The 18,633-nt window shown below is 38.9% G+C and overlaps 1 protein-coding gene across 5 annotated transcripts in view; it reads right to left on the bottom strand.

Annotated features, from left to right (window-relative positions):
- col14a1a (collagen, type XIV, alpha 1a) overlaps window positions 1–18,633 on the bottom strand; it is a 71,846-nt gene that overhangs the window by 18,663 nt on the left and 34,550 nt on the right. For all 5 annotated transcript variants that reach the window (XM_057046305.1, XM_057046310.1, XM_057046304.1 and 2 more), the window contains 18 exons: window positions 18,460–18,599; window positions 18,027–18,159; window positions 17,678–17,713; window positions 16,623–16,759; window positions 14,956–15,088; window positions 13,992–14,114; window positions 13,395–13,544; window positions 10,400–10,516; window positions 9,234–9,380; window positions 8,745–8,819; window positions 7,038–7,177; window positions 5,250–5,373; window positions 3,065–3,208; window positions 2,726–2,890; window positions 2,527–2,565; window positions 2,278–2,416; window positions 1,515–1,657; window positions 1,068–1,177 (listed from right to left, as the gene is read on the bottom strand). In XM_057046305.1, coding sequence (XP_056902285.1) covers window positions 1,068–1,177; window positions 1,515–1,657; window positions 2,278–2,416; window positions 2,527–2,565; window positions 2,726–2,890; window positions 3,065–3,208; window positions 5,250–5,373; window positions 7,038–7,177; window positions 8,745–8,819; window positions 9,234–9,380; window positions 10,400–10,516; window positions 13,395–13,544; window positions 13,992–14,114; window positions 14,956–15,088; window positions 16,623–16,759; window positions 17,678–17,713; window positions 18,027–18,159; window positions 18,460–18,599 — 2,195 coding nt within the window. The remainder of the gene's footprint in view (window positions 1–1,067; window positions 1,178–1,514; window positions 1,658–2,277; window positions 2,417–2,526; window positions 2,566–2,725; window positions 2,891–3,064; window positions 3,209–5,249; window positions 5,374–7,037; window positions 7,178–8,744; window positions 8,820–9,233; window positions 9,381–10,399; window positions 10,517–13,394; window positions 13,545–13,991; window positions 14,115–14,955; window positions 15,089–16,622; window positions 16,760–17,677; window positions 17,714–18,026; window positions 18,160–18,459; window positions 18,600–18,633) is intronic.

Below are 18,633 nucleotides of genomic sequence, written 5' to 3'. Positions count from 1 at the left end.
GGTAATCTCTTTATAAAAAGCACACCGTCGTGCACAAGCACACGGACACTCATCTTATTCAGTTGTCATCCTGTCTGAACAGAGACAAACACATCCTTTTGCCCAGCAGTGTGCCGCAGCTGTTCCCCCTCTCAACAGTACTGTCATGTTCTCTAACATAAAGGCAGAGAAACAATGAAGATGATGGACAGCGGATCCCTGACATTTTGAAAAGTGAGATGAAGAAAAGTTCCCGTTTTCACAGCACAAAACCTGAAATACTGAAAACCACACAACAACGGCTCTACTGAGAAAACCTCCATGTCCGACAGGAGGAGTCTCGTAAAACCCCTTCAAAGGACAACATTTTATTTTACTCAAATAATTCAGCACAAGGCCACAGAACAACAATATGGAGTCATTTTGCCATCTCCAATCAATCAAAGCACAGAAAAGTGCAATAAAATGAGAGGTATTAATACAGAATGGAAATCTGTGGATCAAATGTGCTGTGATTAAAAATTCCTTTGCAATAATTTCTATATTTACCATAGAGCTGATATCTTTATAGAACTAATGACAAAAAAAGTTGCCTTTATCCTTGTAAAGTAGAGCACTGTAATCATGAGGAAACATAAAGCTTGACTCCCACAGAACAATACAACAGTTTTAGAAAAAGGTGCAGGAGTGGAGGCAGGAAGGAGGTGGACAAACATTACCTGCACACACTTCATATCACATCAGCTCTGACAAGTCGAGAGGAAAAACGCTGCTCCAGAGACACTGGATTCTACCCAACAGACTCCACTAAAAACAATAAAACGCTAGTGCATTTTATTTTTCTTTCTCTACAGCTTGGTTTAAAATTCACTGTCTAAACAAACTTCTGCTTTTAGACTTACAAATGTATCTTAACATCAAATTAGTCATATTTAACTAAATTATGCTGATGTCTAATAAAAGTTGATGAAGTGATTGTAACATTCTGCTTCCAAAAAATGTTTGAAAAATGTTGTTAGTAGCAGAATATGTGTAAATCTTACTGTAATAAATCCTCTAGTCTGACACTTTCTTAAGCACATGTTTACCTTGTGGAAGCTGCCATGGAAGAGTTTTTTGATTTCATTCCCTTCAAATGTGACAGTCTGGAACTCTCCTTTAAAATTATGGTTGAAGAACGTTAGCGTTTTTCCAGAGTCTGTGGGGAGAACAGACAGAGGTGAAGGACAGAGGCAAGCATTAGGATGATTATTTCTGGTTCTTGTTAATAGTCTAGTAGATTTTAGGTATTCTGCCCAATTATGAGCTTCATCTTTGATGTGCTACCACATTGCTTGTTTCATCCAACTAAATACTAAGAGCAGCCAGAGGCCTTTGTTATTACATATTTGTTCTTTCTCCTTTGACTTTGTCATGGCTATTTAAATTACCACCCTGAAAGGCCCTCTCCAAGGCTTATCAGCAGGCAAAAGTTAATAAGTTCCTCTGTATTCACACACGCGGGACAGGGACTATATATGGCTAATCGCACTTACTGTCCAAGATCAGTCCCACCAATGGCTCATTACTCTGGTTGAGGATTTCCCACAGAGCAAAAGGTTCCTGCGGGGTCTCAGGAAGCAGGCGGAGCATCATAGAAATGGTGTAGTCCGATGGTAAACCTTCAGGATGCAGGTACCTTGTAGACACACAAAACAGGAAGGAATTTTAAAAGTATCTATTACTTCAGGTATTCTTAGCTTTTGTGAAGGAGTTTAGAATATGTTAGGTTACCCACAATAACCTTTGACTAAAGGCAGATTTGAATAGCACACTTGAAATATATAATAAGAAATGTATATAACGATAAAATAAATATACACTGTGAACTCTGACTTTAGTTTTGCATCCATGTAGTACCTGAATTTATTTTAAATTCCAATTTTATGAGAAAGTGACGGAAACTCTGTATGTATAATACATGAGAGAGAAAATCCAGTTTGGCACAGCATCTACATCGCTGGATCATCCAACATGTGTGTCATCTGCTTTGCATTGATGGTCTTTGAACAGCAGCTAATATAGTTCAGATGTTATGAGTGGGCCTTGCACCCTTTTGCCCTGAACACCCAACACACAAAGACCCAGCTATCATATTCAGGGTGAGGACTTTTCATTACTCTATGCCAGCTGTTGGCTAATGATTTCATTTATCTAACTAACCGTACCGGTTTGTTGGATAAATTTCCTAATTAAGGGTTGCTGTACAAGTCATTTGTTGTATTAAAACGTTAGGTCTACTAAAAGGCAGATGATTACTTTGTAGGCTGTGACACTAGTGCGTCACGATGTAATCTGTAAGATGGGAAGCTGTTGAAAGATCCCGGCTCCAGCGAAACTCCAGGGATGGTGCTGTACTCCTTCTCAACAAGACCAAATTTGCCCATCATCCGAAAACCTGAAAGCCAAATCATCAATGTGATTAATGCAATTGTGGTTAATGTGGATCAGTTAAGAGAAGTGACCATTGGAATAAATGAGGTGTTCTTCTTGCCATCTCCCACTTACCTGCTATTGTGTTTCCACTCATCAAAACAGACGGACAAGCTGAAGGAGAGAAGAGCCTCTTAGTTGGGTAAGTTTTCAAAAAAACCTCTTCATCAGTCATTCTCCCCGTCGAGCGTCATTTTCCCATCTGATATTTCTGAACATTTTCCCCCTCCTCCTCCCATACACTCTGTTTTAAACACACTGCGAGGTTTCTCACTGGCAGTCGCAGCCTCGCAGACAAAGGTAATGAGCTGCTCCTCTATTTTCTTCACAGCGTCCAGATCATCCACAAAGAAGACATGCCGATCACTGGGTTTGCTGGCAATATTCACAAGCTCTCCGTAGTCTGCATCCGCAAAGCCAATGGCAAATATGATGTAGCCTGAAAGTGGAATTCACATAATCAGAAATGATTAAAGGCAGTCAGTAAAACCAATGTTTATTATTTAAAAATAAAATGACATTCACAGTGTTTAAACCACCATGTTCTCAGTACAAATTTTAACATATTGTTTTATTTAATGTGATAGAAGGTTTGGTTTAAAAAAATACCCACCATCCATCTGCATCTCCTTGGACACTTTGTTTACATCGTCTTGTGAACGTCCATCCGTGAGAACAACCAGGACTTTGGGAACGCCTCTTCTCGCTCCAGCCTCTGAGGAGAATATAGACTCCTTTACGTGTTTGATGGCTCGACCTGAAAAGAAAACACCAATGGTATTAGTTTGTTTTATAATGGATTTGTTTTTGATGAAGACTGGGACTGTCTGGCATATCGTTAGTTTCCAACATCTTCAGGTGCACAACCAGGGTCCATTAGCTCTGTGGGTACTAACCAACACTCATATAGCATCTTCAGGTGAACATCCCTCCTATAAGTAACAATATCTATTGTTACTCTGCAGTGGCTGATTGTAAACATACATTACTTAAAACATATTTAACGAATTGGGTACATTGAATTGTGACTAAAACTGCAATGCTTTAAATGGAAACAAAATTCTGATGGACGGGACCAATCAAAAGGCAGAAGACTATCTACAGAAAGTTTAAAGCAGATGAGCTCTTGACAAGCGAGTAGGTGGCTAACAAATTTAATCAGTCAATCAAATTTGTCTAGACAGCTCTGAAATGTTTCAAGACCCTCCCACAGGTGGCATCAATGTGTTCTTGTCATCCAAGTACTTGTTTATGTGGGTCATTATTGTTCTCCTTCAGCCTGAAAGAGCAATTCATTCAGCTATAGCTACTCATCATAAATGCACTTTTATTGTTTTTTAAATCCTGTTTGAAAATGTCACTGTTTGCTAATGAGCACAACTACACTATGACTACTGTAAAAAGCAATGAAATGTAGCATTTTTTTGCATACCTCACATATTGAGCATACTTATAATCATACGTGCTGTAGCTCAACTGCTAATTTAAACCTGACCTTTCCATAATTAAACAGAAAACCATTAAACAGACTACCATTAAACCTCTCAAGTCTGAGAGTTCTTTATCATCCTCTTATTCCTGGGAGTTTAAGCACATGTGAGGGTTGTGGTGGTATAAATATTAACTGCGTAAGGTGTTCTCCATTTGTCAGTAAATGAAATCATGACGGCCTTTTTCAGCTTCTTTTTATCCGGGCTGTCATTGATGAAAAACGAGTGCTTGGCCTGTAAAATGTTCTCTTGTCGGATAGCTGCCGGTGATACATCTGTTTCTACACTGTCCTCTGATCACACCGGGAGAGACTGGATTTACAGCAGCTACTCAAGCATGAAGACATAAACAGGATGGACACAAGGAGAGGTGAGACAAGACAAGAAGGTGCTGGGCAGATGGTGTTTAAAAGGAGGTAGGCAGGTGGGGGGTTGGAAAGTGATACAGCTTATATGGGAAGAAAATGAACAAAAGGGAGGAAAAATCCACGAGAGGATTATCAATGATGTGTTTTGCTTTTGTGAGTCACGTTTGGCCTTTAATTTCAGTTATAGCGAGGTGGAACTGGAAAAAAGGAAAGAATTTTACAAAAAAAATGTCTTAAGACCTTTTCCTTCATGTTCTAGCTTAAATCTGTTAAGTGAATATTATAGAATCTTATTAAAAGTGCGCAAAGATAATGTTTAACAAAGATTCTTAACAGACAAAATGATAGAAAATGTCAGTATCCTAACTTCAATGTAGTATCTATTGTACTTTTCACCTTTTAATTCTATTGGTTTTGTTTAATTCTCTTGCTGACACAAGTGTTACAGAGACACTACAGTATATAAAAAGTAAACGTATGAAGATATCAGTATAGCTGCAGGGTTTTGTGATGTCAGCAGTCCTAGCCACCCAGATAAATTTGCCAGAGTCTTGGAATCAAAATGACATAAAGCTACAGTATTTTTACAGGAATAAGAGGGAGATTTGTGAGAATAAGAGCAATAAGTGCTTGTAATGAAAGGTTGATATTTAAGAAGAGAAGAAAAGAGCTGCAGGGCTGTAACCAAAACTCAAATCTGAAAAAAAGCCAAGTAAAAGGAAATTTTTATCTCAAAATTCAAGGAAGGTAGAAAATGAAAGTAAGTATATATGTCCTCAGGGGTTAGAGATAGGAGCAACTTTATTGCCTGCTGGTTCCAACATTAACGCTGCACATGTGATCACAAGCAAACACAGACGAAGAGCTCTTGAACTGATATCTGTTGAGGAACAATGTCCTGTCACATAGGTAATGCTGTACATTAAAATGCTGTCCACACCTGTTTTCGTGTTTCCTCCTTTGTAGCTGATCTTCTGAATTGCTTCCAGCAGAGCCTCCTTGTTGCTATGGGAACTCAACTGGAATTCTGTCCGAGCATCGTCGCTGAATTGTGCGATGGCCACCTGCAGAGTGTCGGGAAGATAAAAATGTTTCATTGATTAACTTTAACCTAACCTTTGGAATTTAAAAGTTATTTAAAATTCCACTTCAGCAGTTATTAAACCATTAAAAAAAATCCTGCTGTCTCCTTTTATGTTTATTAAGAGAATGAAATGGAAAACACAATACGGCCGAGGGAAAACTTTTACTTTCACCTCCACTTAAAATTAATTCTTATCTTTGGGTAAAAACAATTAATGATTGAAAAGGAAATGAGATTCTAAGAGTTCCTATTATTTTAAATGCCCTTAAATAAAGACTTCACAATATAATTACCAGCAATAATATTAGTCTAAATTCCACTCACATCTAGTTTGTCTGTGGAGGTTTGTTTCTGCTTCCTCAGAGAGCAAGTGGCCAAATTAGCCTACAGCTCACACAGCTATAAAGTTTATGCATTTAAGACAAATGTGTGCACTTAGCATTTAAATCCCCAATATTTACCTCATTACCACCTACAACTTCTGTATCTATTCCAAACGGTAATGGCAGTTACACAAATTGGGCTGTGCTGAAACAGCAACAGTGATTACCACACGACTTGAAATGTGAGGCGAAAGTTCGTGGTAAATGACCCAACAACAATATCACCGCAGTAGACCGTCCCTATAGGTGAAAACTCACTTATATCTCTAAACAGTATATCAAAACTAGAATCACCTTAATTGGCTTGCTGGGCTATCATTACCCCCAGACCGCGAATGGGGCTACTGTGGCAAACAGCAGTCTGTATTTAACAGCAAGCTCTATTCAATGCAAGCCAACTCTCTCACACCCAGTGTTTTGCTTTTGGTAGTTGATTGCCGGGGGGGGGGGGGTACAAACTGCTTAAAGGTAGGGAAATCAAAGAGTATGGTGTAACACGCACCGCCGCTGTATGACAAATGAAAGAGCTTAGCCCCACTGACATATTGGACACAAAAAGGCATCACAACAACAAATCTAATGACTAATGTTTTCTAGTAACTGCTCATTTTTATGTGAAACAAATGGCCAACATGTTGTTTAGCCATGAAAACACCTCGTCTCTTTTCCTGTTTTGATGCATCTATATTTGGCAGCAGCAGCAGATGACCCACGTTTATACTTCATCACAAAAAAGGTCCTCAAGTTCCGCGTGTCTAAATTTCCCCAGAACAAAATGTTTATAATCTGCAGCATACACATTTACTTCCAAATGTGGATCACTGATTGCCCAGTGAAAATGTTCTGAACATAATAATAACAATAACAACTGCAGCATGATGTTGCAGCTTAAAAAGAAGCAACTAGAAGAGGATCATCTCAGAGTACTAAAGGGACCGAGATAAACAAAGACAAAATGTTCACATCAAAGATGGCACTATAAGGATAACAGCAGGTATGGTTCTTTATATAGCAAAAGGTATTTATCATCCATTAACCAATTCATTCATCTATCCCACCTCTGAGTAAAAACAGAATTTAATTTTATCACAAACTGTTCATGTAAATGCAACAATCTGGTGGAAAAAAGTCCATTTTGTATTTTGTTTGTAAAAAATAAAAGGGAAATCCTCCCTGTACATAAAGGACTACAGACAAAAGCTTTCTGAAAATTAGAGGTATGATAATAAGTATAAAATTAAAGTGTGGCACCCTAACTCACCTGGGTTCCATCTGATCCAATCAGGTCAAGCGAGCCCACGGTGCTGTGGAGAAAACGCGTGATCTTCATGAAGTTTTCATCTCCAATAGACCAGGATCCATCGACAAGGAACACCAGGTCAGCTTTGGCCTCTTTACACACTAGACAGAAAGTTACGGGAGAGATACATGTAAATACCCTTAGCTCGGATTCAAATTTGAATCTGCATTTAATAGTTATTTCAGTCTTGAGTGGTAATTAGCTGCTTAATATACTCAAGCTCACATAAATAAATATCAATTGTACAAACCGTTGTAATTATGTATTTGCTGGAAATGATAAATGCAGCAGAAGGGCCTTAGATTAATTTTACAATCTTTTTTCACACTTTTTACGAAAAAAAGGACGCAACAAATTGTTTAAATCTCCATTTTATATCTGTCCACATTGTTTCTGTGTACATTTTCCTTCCTTCTCATTAATATTCCTCTTCAAGCAGCAACTGCCCCACTTTTTGTATTCTCTGCAATCACTCCCAGTAGACATGTATTTTCCTCTGTAAAGTTGTGGTTTTAACAAGTTTTCCACTTTCTGCAAACTCCCCCATTGAGGACCAGAAAAAGAACCTGATTTATTTTATTTTTTTTAACTATTAATAAAATTTTCCTTTATTTGGACTCGTGAGTACACCAAGGCAGGCCTCATTTATAGCGCAGATGAGCAAATAACAGCTCAAAACTAAACAAATAAAATAAGATAAAGCAGAACATGATGGGATGACAATAATCTTGGTGATAATAGAATCAAAGGTGGACGCAATTCTATCCACAAAAAAGATACAAACATTTCCAGTGTTGGGTTTGCTGACATTTGCTTTATTGTCTCCGTTTCTGCTGCACTTTAACTTCTTGCCTGTTGACCCCACCATCTCTCTCTCCTCATGTTTGTGCTCCGACTCTCCATCTATTTGCTTTTGGGGCCCTTCCCATCATACTGTTTATTTCAAATCCTCCTGTTTTGTGTCTCTTTTGCTCTTTGACACGTGTGCACCTCTTCTCTGACTTTGACTGCGCCGCGATTAAAGGTTGCCTGTCGTTCCAGATGTGGGCATCAGCCTGACAAAGGTCACAAACTTAAACCAAAATGCTTACAGGCGTGCCCAGCGTGTGTGTCCGTTCCTGTCTGTAGGGTCAGTTCTTATACCTGAACTCACCAGACAGGAACGGAGGTTTGTCTTAGCAGTAGGTTAAAGAGCCTCTCTTTGTTTTCAGTGTTTAAAATAAAAATAAAAAAATAAAACATTTTTGGTTTTGGGTTCAGTTTTGTTAAATGTGTTTCTCAGAAAAATATATTTTTTTGTGTCAACATAAACAACATACAGCTGTTAATATTACAGCTTACGTCTAACCGTGAATATACAGGTGCACACTGCATTTGGAGAGAAGGACCTGACTGAACAAAGGTGATTGAAGCTGCAGTTTTTTATCTTATCTTGACATAATAAAATTTTAATTGGATTTCTAATATGCGGATTTCTCCTGAAGGTCTCGTCTCCTTCACCATATCTGCACAACTTGAAATTGGAACAGAACATCTCCGCTCTTCTTTCCCCCCTGAGATCATACCTTTTCCAGTCAATTGGAGCAGAATGCTTCTCTTTTGTTGAGTGCAGCAGGTGTAAGTATAACATTGCTATCATTACAGTATTTGTGTTCAACTCTTGCTCACCTTCCTTAGGTGGGGGGATGGTGGGTGGGGGCTCTGTGGTGGGTGGTTCAGTAGGAGCTTGAGTGGGGGCTGGCACTGGAAGAAACAACACGCATAAGCAAACAACGCAATGTCATTGATCACAACTGCAGTGGCAAGTGGCACCACCATCAGGTTTATCTGCTGACCATAGAGACAGACAGACAGACAGACAGACAGACAGACAGACACAGACACACACAGAGAGAGACACACACACACATACACTTTCATCAGAACTTTAAAAGAAACAATCTACTCCAGTCTGTATTTACAATCTACTGCATTTTCAATGCCACATTCTTTGATGCGAGAGGGGGTCTTTTCAACTGAATCAGAGAAAATAAAGAACCCCAGAAACATGGGTGAATGCCCAGAGATGGAGCACAAAAGGGAAAATAGTGTCCAAATGAATCTAGTGTGAAGAAACACACACAAGAGTAATGTAATATACTATTGTTTATGACATACATGTCATGTCAGTGATGGAAACAGAAGGTCCCTCTGTGTCTTGCATCCCCGTGCGAACACTGATCTGGTATTGGCTGCTGGGCGTGAGGTCATAAAAGCATTGCCTGGAGGCACCACTTCCCAGGGTCACTTCCTGCTTTTGACCATCTAATAAGAAAAAAATTACAGGTTGCAGGACCAGTTGATTAAGGCAAAATGATCACAATGGACCTCAACTCTCAATACACAATTCAGATTTCAAATTCAAGTAAAAACATTAACAATAGTCTTTCGTAATGGGATACTAAGCAACTGTTTTAAAACAGGCTGGTAACTTTATAGTGAAGTGAGGTAAAATGATGCCAAGAGCACAAACTCAGTGAGGAGTCTACAACGGTATGACAACAAATGATTTATGGTTCAATCTACTGCAAATGTTTTGACACCGTGAGCGAGGAAATATGGCTTGATCTATTTTGCCCTTTGCATTAAAAGCTAAGGGGTAAATAATCAATAAAGACAGATTCACATCACTATCAAAACAACTGGGATTGAAACATAAAATAAACTACTGGAAAACTACTGCTATTAAATATTAAACATAAACAAATCAATTGATTTATGAAAGATCAAGATAATTGCCTTTTCCATTAAATAAGGATTAAGCCCAGTTATATGGACAGAATGGTCAATATAATCAAGCATTTATTAGCTGCATAGTCTAATTTTATTTTCAAATCCATCGGTCACTCTGGAAAGACAACTTACCCCATGGCACCATGGCTAAACTTCAGCAAAACTTTAAAATCTGACAGTGTTTAGGGATCTTAATGTCACTACCTGAATTACAGCAAATGCCTAAACTGCAAAATATCAATGTTTTTCACAGACCAGGGAAACACAGAGAAATAAATAGAAAATAAAGAGCCTAAAATTAAAGGGGAACAGATGTCCTCCCTCTGCCTCCCTTTGCTGCCTGTGTTCTGGATAAAAAAGCAATAAAAGGCAGAGCTGCTTCACCCGCATGATTCCTCGAGTAAATGAGAAACCTCGGACCATCTGCTTAACTCGCACCTGCCTGTAAGGTGTGCAAGAGATGCGCACACTTTGTCTTTATTTACAGGTTCCAAGGATCAGAGCAGTTAAGTTGAACTTAACTCACTTTTGTTAAGCCTTAATCTACTTACTGAGTGGAGAATGTATGGAGACTCTGTACAACGAGGCCTGTCGAATAGGTTGCCACTGCACACACATGCTGTCAGGTCGTACCTGGTATGTTGATAAACCAGAGACACCGAGAAACACTGAAATAAAAAAAGACACAAAGATCAGCCTGGAAGTCTGACAGGCAGCACCACAAACCACCACAAACACAACACAACATAAAGTGTCTGCGGATTGGAAACCTTTTGCCAACTCCCGTTAAAATGTACTTTACATTTAAGATAGAAACTTGTCTCGTTTTTATTGTGTGCTAAAAACCTTCCACCAACCAACTGGTTCTGCTGTAAAAATGAAGCTTTGCTTGGAGCTGCCAGACTTTGAGACCCACCCATAAAGTGTTGGGGTTGGACCTGCTAAAGCTAAGAACCGCATGCATTTAAAAGTCTTCCCCAAACTGTATTCATTAAAGATGTTTTACATCTTTTTCAACCAAACCTCTCCTTTTTTAAAGCTGAGTCTTGTTTTACAGAAGCAGCTGTTGGGTAAAGACAGTAAAATGGCTTTTCTATACAACACACACACACACACACACACACACACACACACATGCCTTAAACATCTCTGCCTTTGTGTGATAACTTCTCAGTATGAAGTCCTATTTCTATAAGTTTCAAAAAACATATAGTACAAATGTAATTTTCAGATAGTTTTGTGACCTTTTGTTCTTAGTCTTAAATGCTGCACTTTTGTTTTAATTGCAGCCATTGTTAATAACATTAAGCAAGAAAGTGTCTATATGGCCAGTGAAATGCAGTGTGTCTGTCTTTGATAACTTCAGAACTAACTCAGCATGTCACCGCACATAATTGTTATGGGTCAATTAGGCTGAAGAAGTCAAACAATTCTGAAACAGTTATCTAAAAAATGCACAACTTATCCAAAGAATACAAATGAGTAAAATGTGCAAACATATTCAATTCAATTCAATCTTTATTTATATGGCACTTTTCATACACTGGGTAGCACAAAGTGCCTCACAAAGGATAAAAACAACAAAGAGAAACAAGATATATTAACGCTCACTGGTTAAAGTTAAAGCAAATTAAAAAAGCAATAGCATTACTTTGGCTTTGGTGTTTGGCAAAAGCCAACGAGGCTCGAGGCAGTGAAATTTAAGGAAATAAAAACAATCGGAGTTTGTTTGGAGCCAAGATTTTAGTGTATAATGGGCAAATTAACTTCCTACAAGTCTGCCTCCTCAGTTTTGCATCCTCTCTTGCTGCTTTTTTTTTTTTTTTTTACCTTTTATGAACATTTGTTATTCTGATGGGATTTTAGACAAATGTGCCTTTTGCACCAGTGCACACATATTTTAAGCTGTGACCATAAGGCTGCTGCTTTACACTAAATATTGCTCAACGTCAACAAAACAGTCATTCTACTCCGGAGAAGGCAGGCATGCAAACTTTACCAAAAACATGCATTTAAACACACAATAGCACTGCTCTGGGCATTTGTTTACATACCTTTTTACTTTTTCCTCATTAAAATTTAAAGTCATCAGTTAAAATGACTTAACTAGTCATGATTTTTCTTTTTCGTGCCGCAAATAACTGCCTGACTATTATTGTCTGACTGATTTACTAAAGTCAGTATCGGAAGTCAGACAAAAATCCTTTGCACTCGTAGCTAAAGTGTTTTTAAAAGACGGTGTGATGTAAAGGCGATATGTGCAAACATTCGACTCTGTACACAAACTGAATAGGATGTAGACCCACAGTAATTTCCACTTTCACTTCTGCGTGTCTGAATTTTCAGACACCGTATTCTGATTCATTTTCTCACAATCAGATTGAGGAAGTACCCTTTAGTGGACCCTGCACACATAAGAGCACTGCCTACCACATAAAGTGCTCTTGAGGGAAAACAATTTAATTTCATGCTATGGTCCTCAAGGTACCAAGACTTTGAGTCCACTTTCTGGAAGGCTTAATTTACTGGTGCAACGATGCAAGTTGGCTCCCTTGGTAATGTAATATGGAATGTAGCGCATCTAGGGAAATATGAGGCTGTATTTTCCTGATTATGATGGCAGATGCCCCCTTAATAATAAGATTTTTTTTCTAATTCAATGCAACAAATGTTAATGTATCTGTGCACTGTCAACACCTTGTGTCTGTTTTATACCTAAACTTTCTCTTTTTAATGAAATCACCTGTCATCATTGACAGACAATTATGGTGTGAAGGAGTTGTCAGTTATGCAACAGTGGCATGATTAAAGGAGAGATGAATGGCACTCCAGCACAGCACTGACCCAGAATGTTAAATTATGCATGAATGCATTTGTCAGTACACACATTGTGTCTGAATTGTATTTGTCAACTTTGTCTTATAAAGTTAAGGCAAACAGCTTTAACAGGAAGAAGGAAGAATCTGTTTTTTATTTGGCACATGAGAATTTGGTAAGATGATTCTGGCCACTGAGAAACTAAGCCTAAAAGACAACAATCAATTCTAAAGTTGCGGGTGACAACCATTACAAAGACATTTTTTGATAGACAGTGATGCAGAACTCCCAGGAGATTAGGTTTACAATGAGAAATGCAGAAACTGACAGATGCATGCACACAGAGCCGTACAAAATACACACTCCTGACAGTTAATCTCTCCCTAACTACGTCCTTCTCCCGCAGTCTATTTGCTTTAGATGAAAAAGACGGAAAAGCTTTCATTAAGTCATACTGCACCAGCAGACGGCAAATTTAAATGCAAAAGCATTGTTCACACTGGCTGACTACTAAAGTCCCAGTAGTTGAGAGCGTATAGCCATTTTCCTTCCTTTCCTTTGCTGCCACGTCCTTCTAAAGACATGCTGTCCTTGGTGGCAAATTTAGACTTAAGTTTCAATCAGGATGAGTTATCAATTCAGGATTACCTTCCACACAAGAAATGACATGACGAGGAAAAGCATTGTGCAATTAGGATAGTAAAAATAAGGTTGTATGAGGACACTTACATGTCTTGGCTTTCACCAGCAGCGGTTCACTATCTCCCGTAGGGTAGGACGCTGTCAACTGAACATTGTACTCGGCCCCAGGTAGCAGGTTCACAAGGACTACAGAGTTCACATCTTCACCCACTGTTGTCTCCAACATTGGCTCTGGAACTAAGAACAACCACATGAGAGCAGACAGACAATGAAGAGGAGCTAAAACGGGCTGCTGATGTAAATAACAATAAAAGAAAACAAATAGAAATAAAGCAATAACTGAAATAATAACTGAAATATTGCTAAGAACATTAGCCTGGTTCAGAACACATGGTTCAAATTTAAGCCTAAAAATATAGCTCCTATTTTACACGTGGATGAAAATAGGCACAAAACATTAGCTACTGAAGCAACACTGTTCTCAGTGCTTATATATTTGATGTGTGCTACTCATGAGTGAGAGGGCTGAACATTTTTCCTAAGAAATACACCATGAGCCTTAGTCTGTCTTTCAGAGATGATGAATTGTGAGAGTTGAACACCAACAAAAGCTTAATTATCAGTTCTTTCAAGTGAATAGCAATCAAGTGAAGAAAAGAAGAAGAATGCTGCTTATTTGTATACCGTAGACGGGCTGGTAAACAATCCTGTAACCAACTGTAGGTGACTGAGGTGGATCCCATGTAACCTTGAAGCGGTTGTACCACTCTTCTGATATACGGAGATTTCCAGGAGACAAAAGCGGCACTAATGAGACACAATCATAAAGTTCAAGGTGATAACGGACCGGAGTAAATCACACCACTTCATAACAAGGTGCCAAGTCTCCTCCTTCTTGTCACTCTTACAGACAAAATCTTTTTTCATCAATGATTAGATGTATGGGATCAAAGATACGCAGCTTTCTGTTCTTGTTCTAGAAAACAATTTAGAATTTAAAATCAAGGAAGCTCAACAATTATAGACTCCATAAATCAACATACTTTGTCTAAATAGTGCCAAAATCACATGAATCAAAAGGTTTTTCGTTCATTCAAACACAGAAAATACAAAAGCGTGTCAGAGTGTATGACGAATATTCATAAATTCTGCTTAATTACTATGCTGGGAAGGGTTTTTATTACCAGTAAGTAGGCCCTTTTCAAGATTACCTTCACTTTAATAGGTGACATATTTCATCTGACATTTTAATTTTCAGTAGAACACGAAGACAACTGAGATCTCATGAGAGGTAATCAAGAGAATAGTTTGGGAAAATCAATTAGACCTGAGCAAAATAATTGTCGTCTCATTAATGAAAGCAGCCATTTTAATTATAAATGGTCTTCATTACGACAATTAGGAACACGCCGGTATTTGTCATGGCTTTAATTTACATTCTCGTTCAGGAATATAAATGAACATGGAACTAATGCAATGCAAATGAATATTCAGACTGCAACAATCTAATTTATTTCATTTTTGGATTAATTAGCTTTCTTTTTTTCTGTGTGTGGGAGCTGCACCATAGGAACTTACTGAAAGTGAATCACACCGGTAAACTATTTGGTAGAATATTTTTGTTGTATTGCAAGTTAGTGAGTCTTACACGTGGCGCCGAGTGCTGAGGTGCTGATGCCGTCCTGTCCATCTGTGTATACCGGAGTGACCGTCACTTTATACTGAGTGTCTGACAGTAATGACCGAAGCACTGCCCTTCTCTGACCACCTGGAACTAACAACTATTTGCGCACACACACGCACACACACACACACACACACACACACACACACGGAAACATTTGAAGAAGTTATGAGAAGAGACATTTAAAGCAATGAATGACTTCGAGTCACTTGGGACTAAGCTTATTGCAGCCAGGTGGATCGTTAGCATAAAAGTCTTACACAAGCAAACACACTAGGAAGACTAAAACCAAGAGTTGTTTTTTTGTTGGTTATTTACTGAAACAAAGTTCTTACAGAATGCAAGATTCAACATCCATCGCTGCCATGTTTTAATTAGCCACTGGCTAAGCTGCCGCATTTTCTGCACTTGAGCACCCAATGTATTGCTCTGTATAGTGATTAGCATCTTGGCAGTTTATTTTTGATTACACAAAGTAAAATTTGCATCGAAAAATCTATTAATTAATTAAACGATCGTATATTATGTTTGCCTTCACATGCCATTTTTGTGTTTCTTCATGCATTTTCCTTCAATATCTAACAAAAGTCTTGGTTACCTTTCCCCAGCCTATGTTGTTGCCGGTTTTTTATTATTATGTCATTTTAGTAAACAAGTGATGTGTTGTGTTCCATAATGTGCATTCTGAAAACAACAACATGTCATAACCAGTGAGAAAGAAGCAAATCCTCTCCGACATTAGAACTCAAACGCACGAGGGTTTCTCTTGCATTACAGTTTGTTCAGTGTGACATGATTTCAAGCTTAAAGACTCTGTATACAATTAGTCATTCTGGTTCGGACCGGTTTTAGAGTGAGAAACCATTAGACAGCCACAAAAATCTCAGGTGTCCATATCATGATAATGGAACACACAGATTCCTGGCATGTATGAGCCTGTCCCTGCTGTCTCATTTGCCCTCTATCTGTGTCTTACACGCATTGACAGGTGAACAAAAAGAAGAGATGCGACCACAATCAACCTTTATCTAATAGCCAGTGGACAGGGGTGTAGCCTTTCCATTTTTAAGCTCTCCTTTTATTTTTTTGCCTTTTCTACTTCATTCTGTTTCTTTTGCACACTGCTGCTCTCCACTGTGACTCCCAGTGAGCTAAATGCTCACTGAAAAGATAATGGAATGTCTTCTGGGTTGGAATGGCCTCTCCATCTTCTGCTTCTCTGACAACACGTTGGGAAATTAAAACGGGAGGAGAGAGAAGAAGAGCAGAATGTGCAAGAGAGCAGAGGCTGGAGGAAGGGGGCCGATAGAGGGAGGAAAGGATGCTAAAGGTGTGTGTATGTGTATATGTCTGTAGTCAGGGTCAGTTCATGGCACTGAGCTCAAGGGCTCTTATCACAGTGAGGGGATTCGAACAGGAGAGGCCAGGAGAGAGTACCCAAACTTAAAGAGTAATTCCTTTTTTTAAATACAGCACATGACCCAACACTGACTTCTGCACTTGTTCCAGAAGTGTTATATATCTTTCTGCAAACTTTTGGGGTATTTCTTAAGGGGCACGAGTCCCTCATATGAGCTATTTGTGCATGTCAGAATCACAGGAACCAGTGTGATAAGCAAAAATTAACTCACAGTCTCCTCTTTGTGGTTGTCACCAAAGTAAGAAATCCTGTAGTTCTCCACGTAGGGGTCGTTCATCTCCCATGATGCCTCTAAGCTCTCGATGGTCTCATCACTCAGCTGAAGGTTTCTCACAGCTTGACGCACCACTGTCGCATCACATCACAAGCAAACGTCACAAGATTTATGCACTGCAGCTTTTACGTATGAATACAACATTGGTGCGGTTAGATTTTCTCCCCACAGATGACAAGATCAAAATTTGTGGACTGAACAACTGTCAATCAAAGTTACAGGATGCTAAAGAAAATCTCACAAAAAGCAAAATGCATGGCACTGATTTGTAATGAAATGTTAAAGCATTTAACAGCTGTCCTGTTGTTTCAACAGTGGTGATGAAACCAACAGTCTGGGTCTGGTAGCCTAAATGCATCAAAATCAGTCTGGGCTACCCATAATAGCTGTCTTTATTTTTAAGACAATATGTGACTTGACTCATTTATAGCCAAAAAAAAAGATCATTTTCATGGAAGCACTTAAAACCTCAGACTTAATTAGTTTTACTCTTCAGCTCATATCAACACAATCCAGGTGGTGTACGGGTTGCCCCAACTTAATGAAGTTCAAAGTCTCCACAAAGTCAAGCAAACACCCTTCGAAAAAGCACAAAAGATAATCCAAAATGTTATTCATAGGATGGTCCCACTGGAATACCAATGCTTTGCATACATCAAAGAGCAGGGTTAGAGTCCCGCCTCCCCTTAAAATTACAGCAAAATGGGGAATAATTACCAAATCTTGTTATGACTGTGGTAAATGTCTGGCAACTTAAGGGTGCACAGACAACGGTGACCTTTCAAGATCTTCATGCAAGCTGACTATAAGGAGAATAAGCTGCAATCACAACTTAACGGGCCAGACTTTCTGCCTTAACAATGAGTTTTCTTGAAGGAAATCCCACAAATTATGTCGTGGCCCACTGTACGCATGTACATGGATTCAACAACATGTGAAAAAAACTTGCTGAACTGCTCCTGTGTTAGATGGTGTGCTGCGACATGTCTCACCTGTGGTTGTGGTAGCAATCGTTGTTGTCTTGGCCACTGGGGAAATACACATAAATCAGATAATTGGATAGAAACTCGGCAACAACTAGCTGTGTCAATAGTTGAGATAATTAGACAGAAAAAAGAGGTAAAATATTGATGAGAAAATCCATTTTCTTCCAAGATAAATTGTGACAGACAAGTCGATACAACCTCAGTTGTGATCACTGTTTTCTCTGTGACACTTTGGTAAAGATTTATGGAAATTCAGGCCGAGATCTTGAAAGTAGACATTTTCTCCAGAAAAGCCCGCTATTGTGTGAGTTGCCACAATGATTGGAGAGGTTGCTAGTTAAAGAAAGAAACGTACATGTTGTCTCAGTGACAGAGATGGTGTCACTCTCAGATTCATCTTTGAAGACAGCCGTCAACAGGACTTCATACTCCGTCGATGGATTCAGACCAGTCAGGACATATCTGTTATTACTTCCACTTAAGACGACCTACATAAGAGAAACACAGTTCAGATTTCTTTGTCTCGTCAAAATATAAAAGTCAGAATGCTGACTTTCCCCCCCAAAGATATAAAGTAATGACTTAGCTAATTGTTTGTAACATGCATATTATGCACACAGCTAATTTTAATCATTTTCATCTTGAATCATGAGAACACCTTATAATCCACACAATTACACACACTTGAACAATTAACACGTTATTTCTAAATTTTACTGTTCTAGTTGTTGCATTTCCACTTGACAGCAGCAACTTAACCGTAATCAGTGGGCTGTTATTGTACTGACCTCCTTTGTGTCACCACCTGTGGATGGTGCCCATGAGAGTCTGTAGAGGACGATGTCATTGGCTGAGTGGTCCCAAATGACCAGGAAGCTGTCGGTGCTTACATCAGTGGAGCGCAGGTTCAAAGGGCCAGGAACGGGAGCTAGAGGAGGGATTATGTCTTTAGGATTCACTTT

This window comes from Takifugu flavidus, chromosome 10 (genome assembly GCF_003711565.1).
Source record: "Takifugu flavidus isolate HTHZ2018 chromosome 10, ASM371156v2, whole genome shotgun sequence".
Classification (NCBI taxonomy): Eukaryota; Metazoa; Chordata; class Actinopteri; order Tetraodontiformes; family Tetraodontidae; genus Takifugu; species Takifugu flavidus.
This window is presented reverse-complemented; position numbering and strand designations above follow the sequence as displayed.